General features: G+C 38.7%; 1 protein-coding gene and 1 long non-coding RNA gene across 5 annotated transcripts; one reads left to right on the top strand and one right to left on the bottom strand.

Moving 5' to 3' along the window:
- The first annotated feature begins 434 nt into the window (after positions 1 to 434).
- Positions 435 to 3,661, top strand: LOC119629015 (uncharacterized). Of its 2 annotated transcripts, none has more exons than XR_005245114.2 (4): positions 435 to 877; positions 1,375 to 1,540; positions 2,685 to 2,825; positions 2,905 to 3,661. It is a non-coding gene; the product is annotated as an uncharacterized LOC119629015 (long non-coding RNA). The 2 variants fall into 2 exon arrangements; XR_009974127.1 differs by having other exon boundaries at positions 435 to 849.
- Positions 3,662 to 4,052: 391 nt separating this feature from the next.
- On the bottom strand, positions 4,053 to 9,348 carry LOC101739802 (protein-tyrosine sulfotransferase). Of its 3 annotated transcripts, XM_038013375.2 has the most exons (5): positions 8,997 to 9,331; positions 8,709 to 8,750; positions 5,362 to 5,887; positions 5,021 to 5,274; positions 4,053 to 4,939 (listed from the first exon to the last, which is right to left on the bottom strand). In XM_038013375.2, the coding sequence occupies exons 3-5, from the start codon at positions 5,869 to 5,871 to the stop codon at positions 4,744 to 4,746; spliced, it is 960 nt and encodes a 319-aa protein (XP_037869303.1). In that variant the 5' UTR covers positions 5,872 to 5,887; positions 8,709 to 8,750; positions 8,997 to 9,331; the 3' UTR covers positions 4,053 to 4,743. The 3 variants fall into 3 exon arrangements, with proteins under 3 accessions (XP_037869303.1, XP_037869304.1, XP_012552268.1); XM_038013376.2 differs by lacking the exon at positions 8,709 to 8,750 and having other exon boundaries at positions 9,263 to 9,348; XM_012696814.3 differs by lacking the exon at positions 8,709 to 8,750.
- Between the last annotated feature and the right edge of the window lie 7,275 nt (positions 9,349 to 16,623).

Genomic DNA, 16,623 nt, shown 5'->3' on the forward strand with positions numbered 1-16,623 from the left:
ACGCAGTCTTGGTTGGAAACGAACGTTTCGGACTTCATCAGAGCTGAAGACTGGCCGTCGTCTAGTCCCGATCTTAATCCGCTGGATTATGATTTATGGTCAGTTTTAGAGAGTATGGCTTGCTCTAAACGCCATGATAATATGGAGTCCCTAAAACAATCCGTACGATTGGCAGCGAAAAATTTTCCCATGGAAAGAGTCCGTGCTTCTATTGATAACTGGCCTCAACGTTTAAAGGACTGTATTGCAGCCAATGGAGACCACTTCGAATAAGCTTTTTATACTTTAAATTGTTTTATATTTATGTATTAAACTAACACACTGTAAAAGTAATAAATGTTATTTGCAATAGATTTTTTATTATTTTTTATTGTAACAGTATTTATGGCCAGACTAAATATATACAACTATATATCTTATATTATATATCAATAAGATCGGGTCTGTTCGAACTCATAACTTTTCGTTGTCGAGTTTTTAATTTGATAAATTTGTCTCCATCCCGAATAGCAGAGTAGGTAGGTAACTATGTATTAAAAACATTAGAAAATTGATGAAAATAATTGATAAAAGAAAAAACATTTTCCCATACAAAATGTCCATGGATTTCGTAACTGTCAAACATTTAATCAACAACAAATCACATAATTAAAAAACATGTAAAAAACAAAAAAAATGTCTAATCAATGTCAAATCATTACATACTAGTCCATCAACCCTGTTAGATTCTACGAATACCTATATGTCGAATAGAATGAGGTTATGGGTGTAAATAAAAGGGAAGACGTGATTTCAATGTATGTAATTTTACATGAAATACAAACCACTAAATCGTGGCTTGGAAGGAAGGTATGCAAATGAATTTTACTAATGAGAAGTAAGTCATAATTATTTCACAACTTTTAATTATGAACTCACAAGAATTACCTAGTTAAACATTTTTAAATGCAAACCGACATAGATTGTACTCACAATGTTTCCTTTCCGAGAGCTGGAGCAAAAGTGCCGGTGTGATTTTTTTTTTTTCCTACCTAAGCTGATAGCCCTAGCGGCTATGTCAGCGTAACCCTAACTTTAGTAGGTGAGCTCACGGGGCTCAAACCTGACGATGTTGCTAACACGAACCCTAGCAAGAGCCGTGCTTCGCGGAATCTACCACCGGATCGGAAACGCGACCCACTGAGAAGATCCGGCGAGAAACTCAGTGGGCTGTGTCTGAGAGTTAATTTACTCGTCGAGCCCTTCGTCGCAAGCGACGGGTTCGACGAGAACGGTGACCGGTGCTTGAAGTACCTAAAAGCACCGTTAGTGGATCAGGAGGATCCGAGATGACGTGTTTTGGGCGACGTCGACTGCTTTCCATTCTGTCCGCAGGATCGGGAATGTAGTTACCGGCGGCCACGATGAGAGGGTTCTCGTGTCGTGCCGCTTTATCGAAGTGGAGTGCCGGTGTGACGCAGGTCACTCCCTTTTTATACCATTTGTTCAACACCATAACATTTAGAGTTACCCACAATATTTTTACAAAATAATTATTAAGGTAATCGATGCAGTTTTACTTTGTTAAATTGATTTGATTTTATTACAATTGATTTTAAAATATTAGCACTAAAATAATCTATCAGCGAAAGTAATTCATGTCTTAGAATTGACCAATGACAATAAATGTGACTACCACCATTTTAACAAAAATGGAAGTAGTTAAAGGAATTCGGCCTCGTAGTAAAACAACGCCTAATTATTAACGACATTGACATTGCGACATTGTTCACAAATCAACAAATAGTCATTAAATAATTTAAACAATAATTTTATAATGAATAAACTTGAATAAACTTAAAATAGAGTTTCTAAAAATCGTTGCGGCGACATATATATTATACCATTTAAAAATAAATTGCTGTTCGTTTGTCTCGCTAAAACTCAAGAATGACTGAACCGATTTGCCTAATTTTGATCTTGAAATATTTATGGATATTCAGGGAAAGTTTAATCGTTGAGAAACATAAATAATAATTAAAGGAAAATACTAAAAACGGCAATTTAATTCGATAATCCAATGCAAAGTGTTTCTAGCTGTGAAACATTTGAATTCTTTTGTTAATTGATTGTCAAATATTTATCTATACTTAATATTATAAAGATGAAAGATTTGTTTGTTTGTTTGTATTGAATAGGCTTCGAAACTATTGAACCGATTTGAAAAACTCTTTCACTATTTGCAAACTATCCCCGAGTGACATAGGCTATATACTTTTTTTTTTTTTAATTAGGGATCCTTACTAAAAATCCAATAATGTAACCCAAGGTGTAAAAAAATTACCTAAAATATTATTTACGTCGCGTGCGCTGCGAAAACTATTGATGATAGAATAAAATAATGTACCATGACTTTGTAGAACACATTATTACTTACAAAAAGTGTCGCGACAGCATATATGTCTAACTACTATAGTTACGCCACAGTAAGTGTTGTTTTATTTTTAAAAACGAAACAACATCAAATATCGCTTACCGGGAAGCTCTGACTCAATAAACTCAAAGGCTTTTGTTTTGTATGTAGGTATAACCTTTTTACGAAAATTACAAAAATAATAATATAAAAAAAAAATATGTATCATTTAAATGAAAATAAAAATTCTTTAAAATAATAATAATCAAGCTATCTTTATAATTTTTTTTAGTTACGCAAATAGAAGGGTTGATTTGTGTGTATTATAATTATTTAGTATGAAATGTTGGTTAAGACCCGAGTGAAGCCGGAGCGTGCCGCTAGTAGGTACTATATACAGCAAAAGTGAATCGTCAATTCCAAACTTATATAGGTACCTACATATTTTCCATATTTTATATTTTCTTCAAACTTCAAAACCTTTTTTTTTAAAACAGTATCTGCTGTTTCAGAAATCATAAAAGTGCAAAGGTATCATCAGTTGATTGTCGAAAAAAGAAAATAAAGAAGTAATTTTCTAAATAATAATAATAACAAATCCATCATTAATTTGTCAGTACGCGAAAGCTATATTCACTGGCAAGGAGAAGGCGACCTGCGTTACGTCCGAGTTCCGAGCTTGCTTGCTTACTTGCTCCGGGGCACATGGAAAAACGTTCCTAATTTCATTACTGTCAGCAAAGATCTGACCGCAAAACGAAGGAGCCCTAGCGTTGGCTTCATCAGGCATAGCTGCAACATTGGCAGAACGTGGAGGAACTGCACATTCTTGAATTTACCACTAAAGATCAACGAAGCATCAGTTTGTAACATCGCCAAAATAAATGTACGATGCGAGGTCACTGGAGCCACTGGACAGAACGTTAAAAGTTATTTTTTGGTGGAGCCATGATTCTGTTAACAGGTTCAGGTGATATTCGTCAGATTCTTCCATAATTCCCCGATCAACTGTTGCTGACGAACTATAGGCATTTGTGGCGGCACGTAAATACACTCCAATTAACAACTAATATGCGCGTGTTTCTTCAATAAGATCAAACTGCGACTTTGTTGTCGAAGGAGTTATTAGATATTGGAAATGGTAGGGTCGCAGTTGATATTTGGAACGGATGATTTACACTACCCACAGATTTTTGTCACTTTACCGACTTAAAAAGAGCTTATTCGGCGTGTTTTTACGGACATAGAACAACAATTCAGAAACCATAATTGGCAGTTTTAGTTTCCCGACCTATTCGCTGATAGCTTAAGAGGCTATATTCCAGCTAAATTGGTAGAGTGAACGAACAATATTGGCGGCCAAAAACAAAGACGGCGATGATCTCAATCCGACCTCTTGTGAGTCCGCGCGAGTGGGTACCACCACCACCCTGTCTATTTCTGCCATAAAGCGGTAATGCGTTTCAGTCTGAAGGGTAGGGCAGCCGTTGTAACTATACTGAGATCTTAGAACTTATATCTCAAGGTGGGTGGCGCATTTACGTTGTAGATGTCTATGGGCTCCAGTAACCACTTAACACCAGGTGGGCTGTGAGCTGGTCCATCCATCTACTAAGCAATAATAAATTCCGGTCAAAGAGATTACAACGAAAATGAAACGTTTTGACAATGCTCATTTTATTTTATTATGAGATTATTCGTCCTGGATTATTTACAACATTAATTTCATAACGAACACAAAAAGTAATAATTACCTATAATGATAGCACCTTATTTAAAACAAACCATGTAATATTGCACAAAATAAAACATTGATACATGGATGAGTAGAGCGCCATCTCTCGCAGCGGCGGCGCAGCCCGTGCGGGCGCGTGCGGGCGCGTGGCGGGCGCGTGCCGGTCGCGTCGTGCGGGAGATGGCGCTGCGCGGGCCCTATTTCTTCGAAGATACGGCCGATTTAGGTACGGAACCTTTTTCTTTATAATTTGTATAAGCCATTGATACTATTGTGGAATTTATAAAATCAAGGTGTATTAAATTATAATCCAATTTCATGAAACACAAATTAGTTTGTATCAATTTTAACCAACCGTTCCGATGCAGCGACGGTTCGTGTCGGGTTCTTCTTAAATTGATTCTAATTAAATATTCAACGTCCGAGTCGCCGATAACATCGTAAATTTTCGTAATGTAAAGACCATCTTATCGCAGCGATAAGGCGAAGTTCCAGAGACTAGCGTCGGTGATGCGAATTATTCACGGTTACGTATCGTTAATACAATTTAAATTTCTCACATCAACAACACGCGGGCAATTATATCTTTGGAAGTGAGCATTAGAATTAGTGTCGTTTAGGTATCGAGAGCGGGCGGCGGCGAATGCGCGTGGTAGGGCGGCGGATTGTCCCACGGGTTGTAGCCCAGCACCGACAGCATCGGCGCCAGCTGAGGCATGTCGGCCCGCACGTCGGCCGGCAAGGCGCCCACCCACTTGTCCAGCGCGTCGCGGTTCACTGCGCGCACCACCTGGTCCGACGACCGCTCCACACTGGAACCAAGCGACAACAAGCCTCACACCTCAGCCTCTGATGGACCGTCCAGGCTCGACGTTACCCGTCGCCGTACTCACTTGGATAGCGCAACTCCGTTCGGCTGATTGATGTACTGCTCGTGGTGCAGCACCGCCTCGTCCCAGGGCAGTTCCAGGAAGTCAAGCACCTGTCGCATCGTCTCCCGCGGCCACAACACGAGCGACTCATAGCGCACCATAAGACATTTGTCTGATCCCATCGTCTTGCACTGTTGGTACATCAGTTCCACGGCATGGTTCCACTTTGTGAGACATTGCCGGTAGCTCGTCAGGTCGAATCCAGTAATGGTCACCTGCAAGGCAACACAATACGAGGGTCATCAAAAATTCAATCTAAATGTGAACTGCAATCCTGTTTCTAGGCGTCTAGGGCGTCTCACCTTCCTTGTGATGATGGAGTGCACGGTGGCGCGCCCATCTCGAACCATGAACAGGAACTTCGCGTTCGGGAAGAGCTCCAGCACGTACGTACCCATCTTGAGCACGAGCGGATCTTTGTTGCAGAGCCGCGGTGCCGGGTCGCCGTGCCGCACGATCACCTCGAGACAGAAGGCCGCGATGGCGTTATTGAGCACGGCGCGGGAGACTCCGGCCTGCTCGAGACGCACGCTTTCTTTCTGAGAGCGGGCCCAGTGCTCGCGCATCTGCAGGATGCGAGGCACCACGCGCGTCTCCTGGCCGCAGCGCACGTCCGGATGTGCGTCCAGCATGGCCCGCATCAGCGTGGTGCCGGAGCGCGGTACGCCGCCGATGAAGATGAGCGGCAAGTCGCGTCCGGCGACTGGCGCCTGTCGGTCGCTCGAGCGTGGCGGGGCGGCGCCCCAGGCCCACAGCAGCAGCGCGGCGAGCCCCAGCGCCGCCGCGACCCGAGCCCGCGCGCCGCGCCACATCGCCCGCACTGCCCGCCTGCACAGACATATATACACCGTGCTTTCGCTCAATCTTCACACCTCACCGAACTAAGGAATTCGCTTAGATAAATTACCCCTATTCTAGTAATATTGTTTAATTAACACTGATGCACTTTAGAAAATTTAAAAGTAATTGAGTTCACTTTATAAATAATAAAATATGTATACTATATTTTTCCATTCATGTTAAACTCACAATAAAAAGAAGTAAACATTATATCTATTTTTTATAGGCAAAGACAAAACTGTAAGTATCATTTTCTCACCCCTTTGTCAACTTTTATCTTTTTTGTCGAGTAGCCACTAACGCGCTTCAATGTTAACAATTAAAATAAAATACAAATATATTGTCATAGTTTGCAAAAAGGAAAATGCAGTGAATATTATTTTCTCCTGTTCCTCCAAGGATTTTTTTATTGAGTAGTTCTAGGGATACTTATATAAATATATAAAAAAATGTGAGCCGTCACGGGACGCCTGGCAGATGTGAAACATCGACTTTATTTTGTAAAAGTAATATACAAAAAGAACAGACTGTGATAGGAACTAAATATGTCATAATGATAAAATAAAATATTACGAAAAAATAATTTGTTTTCAAGTAAAACACAGGTTATGTGTACTGTAGTAAACAACACTGTATACACTACGGAGTATACACTATAGGTATCCGAGCTCAGTGTAGCGAGAGAGATGGCTTAACGCCGGATCGAGTGGGAGAGAATCGCACAGTCGATTGCGCATGGCGACGCGTCGCCACGCCATGTGTCGCCACGCCAGAAATCGGTTTTACGTGCGGCTATAGATGTTTCAAATCAAAATGTTTTTATGTTAATAACAAAACATAATAGCAAATGCAATACATAATATGTATTGAAATCTTATAACGTCACGTGACAATGATCACCTTTAATTCATTCCAGGAACATTGGTTTAATTTAAAAAGAAAATTAATTTAAAAAAACCATACTTGTTAGGAGCGGTGCACCTTTACCCTACTGATATGAACACTACCTAGGATAATTAATGATTAATTGATGACTTATTAACTACTTAATTATTTATGAAAATGCACAAGTGTGGACAATTTTATCAACATCTCTGGACAGTAATGGGCTTTATTACTATGGACTATAGGGACTATAAATTAAACAAAAAAATAGTTTTGCATATTATAAAATTATATGTACCTACATTGAAAAATGGGTTCAAACCAACCCAAATAACTTCAAATAAGACTCAAATCGTAACTAGAACACCATCCTAGAAAAAAAAGTTAAATTATTCACACCTTGTACTTATAACTTCCCCTTTTTTTCAATCACACTTAATGAATTTAAGGGCCTGTTGTAGATGAATACACTGCACCACTTATTACCCTTGTGCAGTGATGTGATGTAGGTGTGTAAACTAGGAATTTATTGGCATGCATTGGCATACTTTTCTTATTTCAATAATCATTAAGAATCATATTAATTCTGTACAGCTATTTAGGCATCGTTTTTTTACCATAACAACTATTGACTATATGACTATTTTGAAACCCAAAAATACAAAGACTAGAAGACTGAAGAAGAAAGAATTATTATTATATGATGCTCTATTGAAATACACCACTGCTTCACAAATTCACACCTATGTTTTATTGGGTGTGGCCCAGAGGTCATCTCCCTCGCACTTCGGCCTACTATCACAGTGTTCAAGTTCAGTCTAGTTACAGTTTGTTTATTATGTATGGCAAATTTTTTTACAAGGTCAAATCTTTTGTTTACTTCCCTGATGAATAATAATCTATGTTTCTATGCATTATTTCATTTATTCACGGTGCTGTCACTATACTACTTGCTTTTCCAATTGTATAGTTTTATTATAAGTTGTATTATTGCACCTCCTTTGTATACTTAACATTATTTTCTTTTGACATATATGCAGTGTTACATTTGGACATATTTTTCTTTTCCTTAGATTTAAAAAACTATAATAGTTTCAAAAACATTTAAATAATGTCTATAGGTTACAGCAACTACTTGACACCAGATGGGCTTTAAGCTCAATCACCTATATACGCAATTTAAAAAACTAAACTTTGATTTCACTCTATTATGCCTTTTTATATTTACTTCTATTGAAGTACATACAGTACCATAATCTAAGATCATTCAACATTGTTTAATGTACAGTTATTCACATAGCTATTCACACAAAAGACTACTTTTCTCACCTATAATAAAGGACTATTACCATCATGTTCAATGCATTGCATCTATTAATGATCACTACCTACTTTCTTCTACTTCACAGTGGTAAGTATATTTTCTTAAAACCAAAGAATAATGAAAACAGAATGATAGACTTTCTTGGGATAAGAAAATATTTACATTTACTATATTGCATGGAAAACTTCTCATTTAGATTGTTTGTGTTTGTGTTACAGTTTGTGAGCCCACACTGCAAACACAGACAACTGACCAACCACTGTCAATTGAAATTGAACCTGTCCACTTTTAGATGTTACAGCATATGATGATACAGCATAAAAAACATTGGAAAATGTAATCATAATATAATATAATTAATTATATAAATAGTCTGTTGAGCATCTGGATTCCGGAGGGACCAATTGTCATTTGAATTGTTTTAATTATTCAACAGGTGAAAGGGTATAGAAAATATAATATAATTAATTATATATCGCAAACATTCAAAGACATTTCTCAGAAACTATTTTCAAGTACACACTTCTTATAATAAAAACCGTATTGTCAGAAATTCAAAGCGAAGAGTAAGTGAATAAGAATTTGACCCATTTAACTTACGATTACTAGTAGAAAAGCAGTCCTGTTATGTAAAAACCGTATCTGTAACAATTGGCAACCAACAACAACTGAGCAATGAGCTACAGACTACAAATTTCATGGAAAATTTGGTTTTTCAATTAAGTACACTTTAAGTCTATTAGTAACTTATTTGTATTCATCGGGCAAAGCGGCGATCTCAAGAAAGATCATACATTGTGATAAGTGAATTAAAACAAATCACCAATGAGATCAAGCAATAAGTAGTGGGAACATTTTACAAATTTTAAAAAACGTCAATTAACTCACCTACATTTACTGGAAATGCTTAAATATATATTGGTAGTTTTGTTGGTGCGAATTCTATTCGTAGAAAATGTTAGGTTTTTCTTTAATTCTTATACGTATGTATGTACGGCAAATGTTATCAGTAAACAATAAATTTCGAAAAACAATGATAAGCAATTTTTTTTTTAATTGTTAATTTGATGCCGAAAATCTATACTTATTCTAATTTAGCTTTCAAAGTTTGATTCCTTTAGGTAAATCACGACAAACAACACTATTACCATTACTTTTGTTTTTGTGAATAAAGTTGATGTTGTGTTGAGTGTTGAGTGATTGTGTGTCAACCACAGACTACTCAGAGGCGTGTTTCTTTTATCTTTTTGAAAATTTAATAGCTTGGTAGTAAAACTTTTAAGCCAGGAGTTATATTTTTTTTCTTTTATTTAGGATGAAAAATGATACGAAGCATAATGAGATTATGTTGATTAATAGGCTTATTACACTTGGCTGATTTCAGACGACTGAAATCAGTCGCTACTGAATTCAGTTAAGTGTAACAGCATTCAGTAAGTTAGTCTACTGAATTCAGTAGCAAGGATGGTTTCTGACTGACTGAATCATTTAGAAGCGTAATTAGAAACGCATTTAGGAAGGTGTAATCGCATTTAGTTACTGAATGGTTTCATTCAGTCGTCCCATAGCTCTCCGTGCGTAAGGACGTTTTCGTTTGTTTTTTACTTCCGAATAAAAAGTATTAATTTCGGTCGCCTTGATTTAATGTGCCAGACATTTATAAATAGGCCGACATGTTTCAGGGATAGTTTTTGTCATCAGGGGTTGGGATATTGAAGAATAAAATTTTATATCTTGATACGAATTTCCTGTTGCAAGAAATCATAATGTTACAACCAATTTTTCTTTTGGACTTATACTATCGTAGGATTAGATATGTAATATGTAGTTATATAATAGATATATAATAGACTATCGTAGGATAGTATCCTGCTTTTGAATAAACGGTGCCACAAGATTTAATATTAGGTCAAAGGAGATCGAATCCATTTATAGATAATTTTTGAAGTCAGCTGGTTCTAAATCACTCATAATGTTCATATTTGCTAACATTCCACACAACAATAAATATTTCTTCACCGATATTCTTGTTTTTATTTTTTTTATTCTGAGAAATTGAAACAAAAAACAAGAACAAAATAAAACAAAAAAGAACAAAAAATTTGTTGTTGTCTAGACAATACTGGGGCCATCCTCTTACGCACACGACACGTCTTACTTCGTCGCGTTTAAACTAACAATTGATTCAGTAACTGAATTTAGAACAATGTAATCAGAAGCTTCTAAAGTTGCTTCTGAATTCAGTCGACTAAATTCAGCCAAATGTAATAAGCTTTTAATTTGAGATTTTAATCAATCGGGTTGAAATTATATGAAACGAGGGGAGATGCGAAGAAAGAAGTAGCAGTCAAATAGTAGTTTTTTATTGAGACTTTTTCAATGGATTTTTTTGGAAGAACCCGGGAAGCTTTATTTCCAACGGCTTTATTTCATTTTTCCACATTTTTGTAGGTACTTTCACAAATGTTAAATAGTTAATAAAACACTAATATTCTGATTACCAATCACATTTAAAGCTGAAGGAAGACTAAATTCAAAAAGAAAATAAAGCAATTTACTTAGACCTGTAGCAAGCAAGCCGTAACTATGTATTCGGTATCGAATAACGGGCAGTCCATCTAATACCGAACACCAAAACATCACTCGGGAATAGATTTCGTTACTCGCATTTTATTTTACAGTAAATTCATGGGAAATTCAGTAGTTTTGCGTCAAATGGATATTAAATTACAGTTTATAGCAACCCAAGCGCCTACCGCGCCGGCAGGAGCCCTGATCGCACGCTGAGACTATTCAATCTGCGAATCAGGGGCTCTCGTTGTCGGGTCCCAGCGTGACTCAAACGACTGCCTTTTCGGACGCCGCAGTTCACCCGCACCCACCGAAGCGTACACACGACGTACGCGCGCGCCTCGTTCGATACTCGCTGCCATTCCTTTTCGAACTGGTTTGTGGGAACCTCTGCAGTATTCAATACCCGGTGCTTCAACTGGACAACATAAAAAGTTATAGTTTTAAGTAATTGACCTATTACATCCAACTAAATATAGATTAATATTTACACAAGCCTGGTTCAGAATGCTCAAAAATGCACGTTTGGTAGGTGGCCTGGCGCGCTGCTTACATTCTAGTGCGCCACGGCACGACTACGGTCCCGCGGACCTGTGGCTCTACGGTATCGTGGTCCGTCCGTGGGACTGCCGTGATGATTTGACATGCTGCCATAGCGTGCCAGCTGGTATCAAATCGTCGACTGTTGTCTGGACGACCCGTTGGCTGAGCATCCTCAGGAGGATGTAGTGCTAACTGTGGGATCCCTTCCTACTTACCTTACCTTGACCCGAGTTTCATCTCAGGCGGAGATGGAACGTCGGGAGAGATATAACGATAGATAGTGTTTAGTCTTGATCCCCATGTGCCAGGTATGTAAATTGGATCCCCCAACGAAAAAACAACCAGGTGTTTATCTTTTTTTTCCCTACCTAATCGTTGGTAGCCGAAGGGGCTACTCCAACTTCGCACGGACTGTTAGGTGAGCTCACGGGCTCAACATGAAAGAATTGCTAACACTAGCCCTACCAAATCCACTACCGGATCGAAATCGCGACCCACTGAGAAGATCCGGTGAGAAACTCAGTGGGTTGTGTCTATGGGTTAGTTCGCACGTCGAACTCTTCGTCTCGGAGTCGACGAGTTGACGAGGACGGTGACCGGTGCTTAAAGAGCCTAAGAGCACCGAGAGTGGATTCAGGGGATCCCACAGGACATGTTTTGGGCGAAGGTGACTTTGCTTTTCCCACTGCCTAGGTCGGATATGTAGTTCGCAGTGGCCACGATAAGAGGATTATCGAGCCGCGCTGCTTTTCCAAAGTAGTGTTCTGACGCTTCTCTAATAAACTTACGTAGGTATCAGTTCTAAATTTAAGTTATCGTGAAGATCTACACTCCTCGCATACCACGGCGCTCCAACGGCTATCCTGCAAAAACGGGATTGGATAACCTAGAGAGAATTAATGTGTGTACGGGCCACGTGAGCGTGTGTATCGTATACTTAAGTTTTCCACACAGTTCCAAGGACGCGACGTCAATGCCATACCGTACGCAATACGCTAAACGTCTTAATGCGTTGTTTTATGTGAGTCGATATAAAAAGTAACGAGTAATGGAACGATAAAATCGTAACGAATACTGAATGGTAGAGTAAATAAAGAAGTCTATGTCACGATACGCAGTTTATTATTATCTATGGTTTACACCTCTACATTCAACAGCTTCGCTCCTCGCGTTCCCGCCAAATATTCCCAAGCTTGTGTCGACTTTTCGTTATTACAGATTACGGGTAAAACGGGGTGATTAGAGACAAATCCCAACTTCATGAACAAAATTTTAAGGTAGTTTTTGATGTATATAATGCTATATCAGGATCAAAATGATTGAGTCTTGGGGGTGGGTATATTTGTTATCCAATTTAAAATTATGCAATAAACATTCCCGTTTAAGCAAAAACAGAAAAAATAAGTGGTACCCCTATTCGCCTGGAAATTGGGGTTAGGGGAAACGAAATTAATGCCAATAGAGAAATTTGCTAGGGCTAGCACACTTGGTTTTAATTTATTTATTTAGTTGCACCAACAAAGTGATCGACACACCAAATTAACCTTAACATATATGAGTCGACTAGTATCAAAGCCGGCAATGTGACTTTTGGACAATTATTGGTAAATCAGAAAAACGAATTATTGACTTTGTATTCCATTGGCAGCCACAAAACTCTTCTGAACGACATCTTAGATAAATAACAGGTTAAGTATTAACCTTTATTTAATGCAGGTTTTGAACCGTATTCTTTGAAGGAGACGATTATATTCAAATCAATCTGTATTGACATACCAATAACATTTTTTTTTCCAAATGCACAGATTGCCACCTTTGATAATAGACCACTCATATGTCGGCGCAAATATGACTATTTACCTACCTGTCGCCGCAAATATGACTATTTACCTACCTATTATAAAAATAATAATGATTTAATGTGATAATCGGATAATCTGGTCATCAACTAATTACTCTGGGTTTGTTAAACAGTCCCTTTTATTGTAATTCCAATACTTGTAAAAACTTGTAAACACGCTGACGTGTGCCAAGCCCTATAAATACGGCCGTACTATCTAGCGCTCATTCATTCAGCTCAAGCAGCTCACAAAGTTCTCGTGAAGTTTTGTTTCGGAAGCCCAAACATGAGTCATCGTCAACAAAGCAATAACCGTGACGTCAGCAATGCTGACGTCATACTTTTTAAAAACGTTCCTTTTGTATCTCCCCCGACATATATAATATATATATATGTATGTCGTGGATAACGACTTTTAGTTGTCGTGGATAACGACTTTTAGTTGTCGTGGATAACGACTTTTAGTTGTCGTGGATAACGACTTTTAGTAATATTAAGACGGTGGTTTTGATTATTATTTTAAATGATGAAATGTTGTTTTGATAAATATCACAAAATGAAGGGTAGACTCCGTAACGCCACAGTATAAAATGGCGGTACGTGGACAGAGTCGTGGCATTCCGTGTCAGACAGTAATTCCGTCCGTCTCAGTCAGTGAGTCTCTGTCAGTCAGTCAGTCGGTCAGTCGATCTGTCAGTATGTGCAACGAAACTGTCGGTTTATCCTGTCATTGTGAAAGTTGTGTGTGTTGAGTTTCAATAATTATTATTCAAAAGGTTTTATTGACTTTTTATAAACTGAGTTCAACCAAATACGAGTGATGACTGAAACTACCGTTCAGCCATCCCTGACGTGTGCCAACATATATATATAAAGATTTATGTTACGCTAAATTTACACTCTTGGGAAATGTACACTTTTACCTGTAAATGTGCACATTTGCCAGAAAGTTAAGGTATATATATAAGGTAAGTAAAAGGTATATGTGTACTGAATATAATGTATATGTACATTTCCCGGCAAATATGTACTCTTGCCTTCACGTTTTGGTAAATATATACTCTTACCTTCATGTTTTAAGAAAAGTTGGAATACAAATAAATTAATAATGTTGTTGCAGTAAAAAAATATTTATTTAAATAAACATAACACGAAAGGCTTTAATGGGGTCTTTTCGTCGCCCATACCACAATGTCTGAAGACAAAGGTCTATAATCAGTGCGTCCTATCTGTGCTTACCTACGGAGCCGAAACGTGGACACTGACTGTGCGACTAGTCCACCAACTAAAAGTTACTCAGCGAGCTATGGAGCGAGCTATGCTTGGTTTGTCATTGCGAGACCGAATACGCAATGAGGTCATTCGGGCAAAAACCAAAGTGATTGATATAGCTCGCAGAGTTAGTAAGCTGAAGTGGCAGAGGGCTGGTCACATATGTCGCACCGATAACCGTTGGGGTAGACGTGTTCTGGAGTGGAGACCGCAAACCGGCAAACGTAGTGTAGGACGCCCTCCTGCTAGATGGAGCAACGACCTGCGCAAGGCAGCTGGCAGTAACTGGATGCGTATACCCGGAGATTGGGTTCAGTGGCAAGCTTTGAGGGAGGCCTGGTCCAGCAGTTGACTGCCGCAGGCTGATGATGAAAAGACTTTAATAACGAAAATTATTTTAATTAAAAAATGTAGACAAACAAAACATACTTTTCTTTGCATATTATATAATATTTCGTAGGTTAGGTTTGGTTGTAGTGGTTACATTACTAGGTTACATTATTAGCACTTGCCATTTCTTATTTTGTATGCCATGCTCACATTTACCAAAACGACATGGTCATTGTGAATTCAATGTACATTTTCCTTCTTTGAAATTGTAAATGTTAGTTGAATGGACATTACCCAAACGAGGAGGCAAATGTGCACATTTACCGGAAAATGTGTACATTTGCCGCAATATCTACTTTTACCGTAACATATATATTTTTTATCTGGGCTGAGAGATTAGGCCGGAGGCGGGAATACGCCTGTACGTCCCGGACCCTGTAGGTAGCGGCCTCCCCCCGGTGAAGGTCAAGGGGCGACCTGAGGGGGTGAGGCCGCGCGGCGCGCTACCAGCACTCTAGCGCGCTGCCGTGGAGTGAATAGAGCGACCGGTCGACGGTGTATCGCGTCCCGACCCGGCAGGCTGGTTCTGGTCCAGCGGGGTATTCCGGGACACCAGCGGCACCGTCTGGGCGGCCCGACGGGCTGCCGTACCGAGACGGCCGACGTTTCAGAGCCTTCGATTCGCCTCGAAGGCTCCGTCGGCTGGGCGTCCTTGGGGTGAGCCGCGCCGTCTGGTTGTAGTGTTGACCGCGGTAGCCCCCCTACCTCATCCGGGTTCTGACCTCTGAGGGGATCGGACGTCGGGTGTAAGAGTGCAGGGGAGTCGTTTAGTGGGTGGGCCCTAAAATCCTTGGGCCCGCGGTCTGCTCACAACACCATGCAGATGCAGATCGTTGAGTCTCACATACCCCGCGCGCCCCTCTTGCGCGAGGACCTCATAGGAGGTTCGGCCCTCTACCCGAAAAAAAAAGGTGTGTCGGTTATTCCATGGATTAAATTGAACAGAAATATACTAACCATTAGTTTCCTCCGATTAAAAAGAGAGTCAAGATTAAAGTGGCGAATTATGTCTCCATAGCTGGGTAACTTTCTAACCAGTTTGCAGTTGTAAGACAAGTTCCTTAAAAATCGTTTCTCGACACTTTTCAGTTGTTTCTTGTATATCTCATAATAAGGATTCCACACAATGCAGCAATACTCTAAGATACTACGTACGAGAGCATTATATATATATATACATATTATTATTATTCTACATAAATTTTAACTGATAATAATATAAACACTGCATTAATAATTAAATAAAAGTTCTCTACAAAAACATCATGAATAAACTAGATTCTTACCAACACGTAACAACCCTACCAACATGTACCTATAAATATTTTTTATTTTCACAGCCCACCTGGTGTTAAGTGGTTCATAGACATCTACAATGTAAATGCGCCACCCACCTTGAGATATAAGTTTTAAGGTCTCAGTATAGTTACAACGACTGCCCCACCCTTCAAACCGAAACGCATTACTGCTTCACGGCAGAAATAGGCAGGGTGGTGGTACCTACCCGCGTGGACTCACAATAGGGCCTACCTACCTACAGTAATTACGCAAATTATAATTTTGTGGGTTTCATTTTTATTACACGATGTTATTCTTTCACCGTGGAAGTCAATCGTGAACGTTTGTTGAGTACGTATTTCCTTAGAGATATATATAAAAAGATTATAATAATAATAATATATTTTTTTTAAAAATTGTATTTTTAATATATATTTTTTAAAATATTATGTAACTAATAAGATTTTAAATAAATATAAATAAATAATAATAATTATTATTATTATTTATTTATTTCTCTCTTAAAGGTATAGTACAAATACAAATGGAAATTATCCTTATAATTTATTTTGTAAGCCTTTGAAAGAGCTGATATATAATAATATATAAATATATATATTG

Source organism: Bombyx mori, chromosome 10 (assembly GCF_030269925.1).
Source record: "Bombyx mori chromosome 10, ASM3026992v2".
NCBI classification, from domain to species: Eukaryota; Metazoa; Arthropoda; class Insecta; order Lepidoptera; family Bombycidae; genus Bombyx; species Bombyx mori.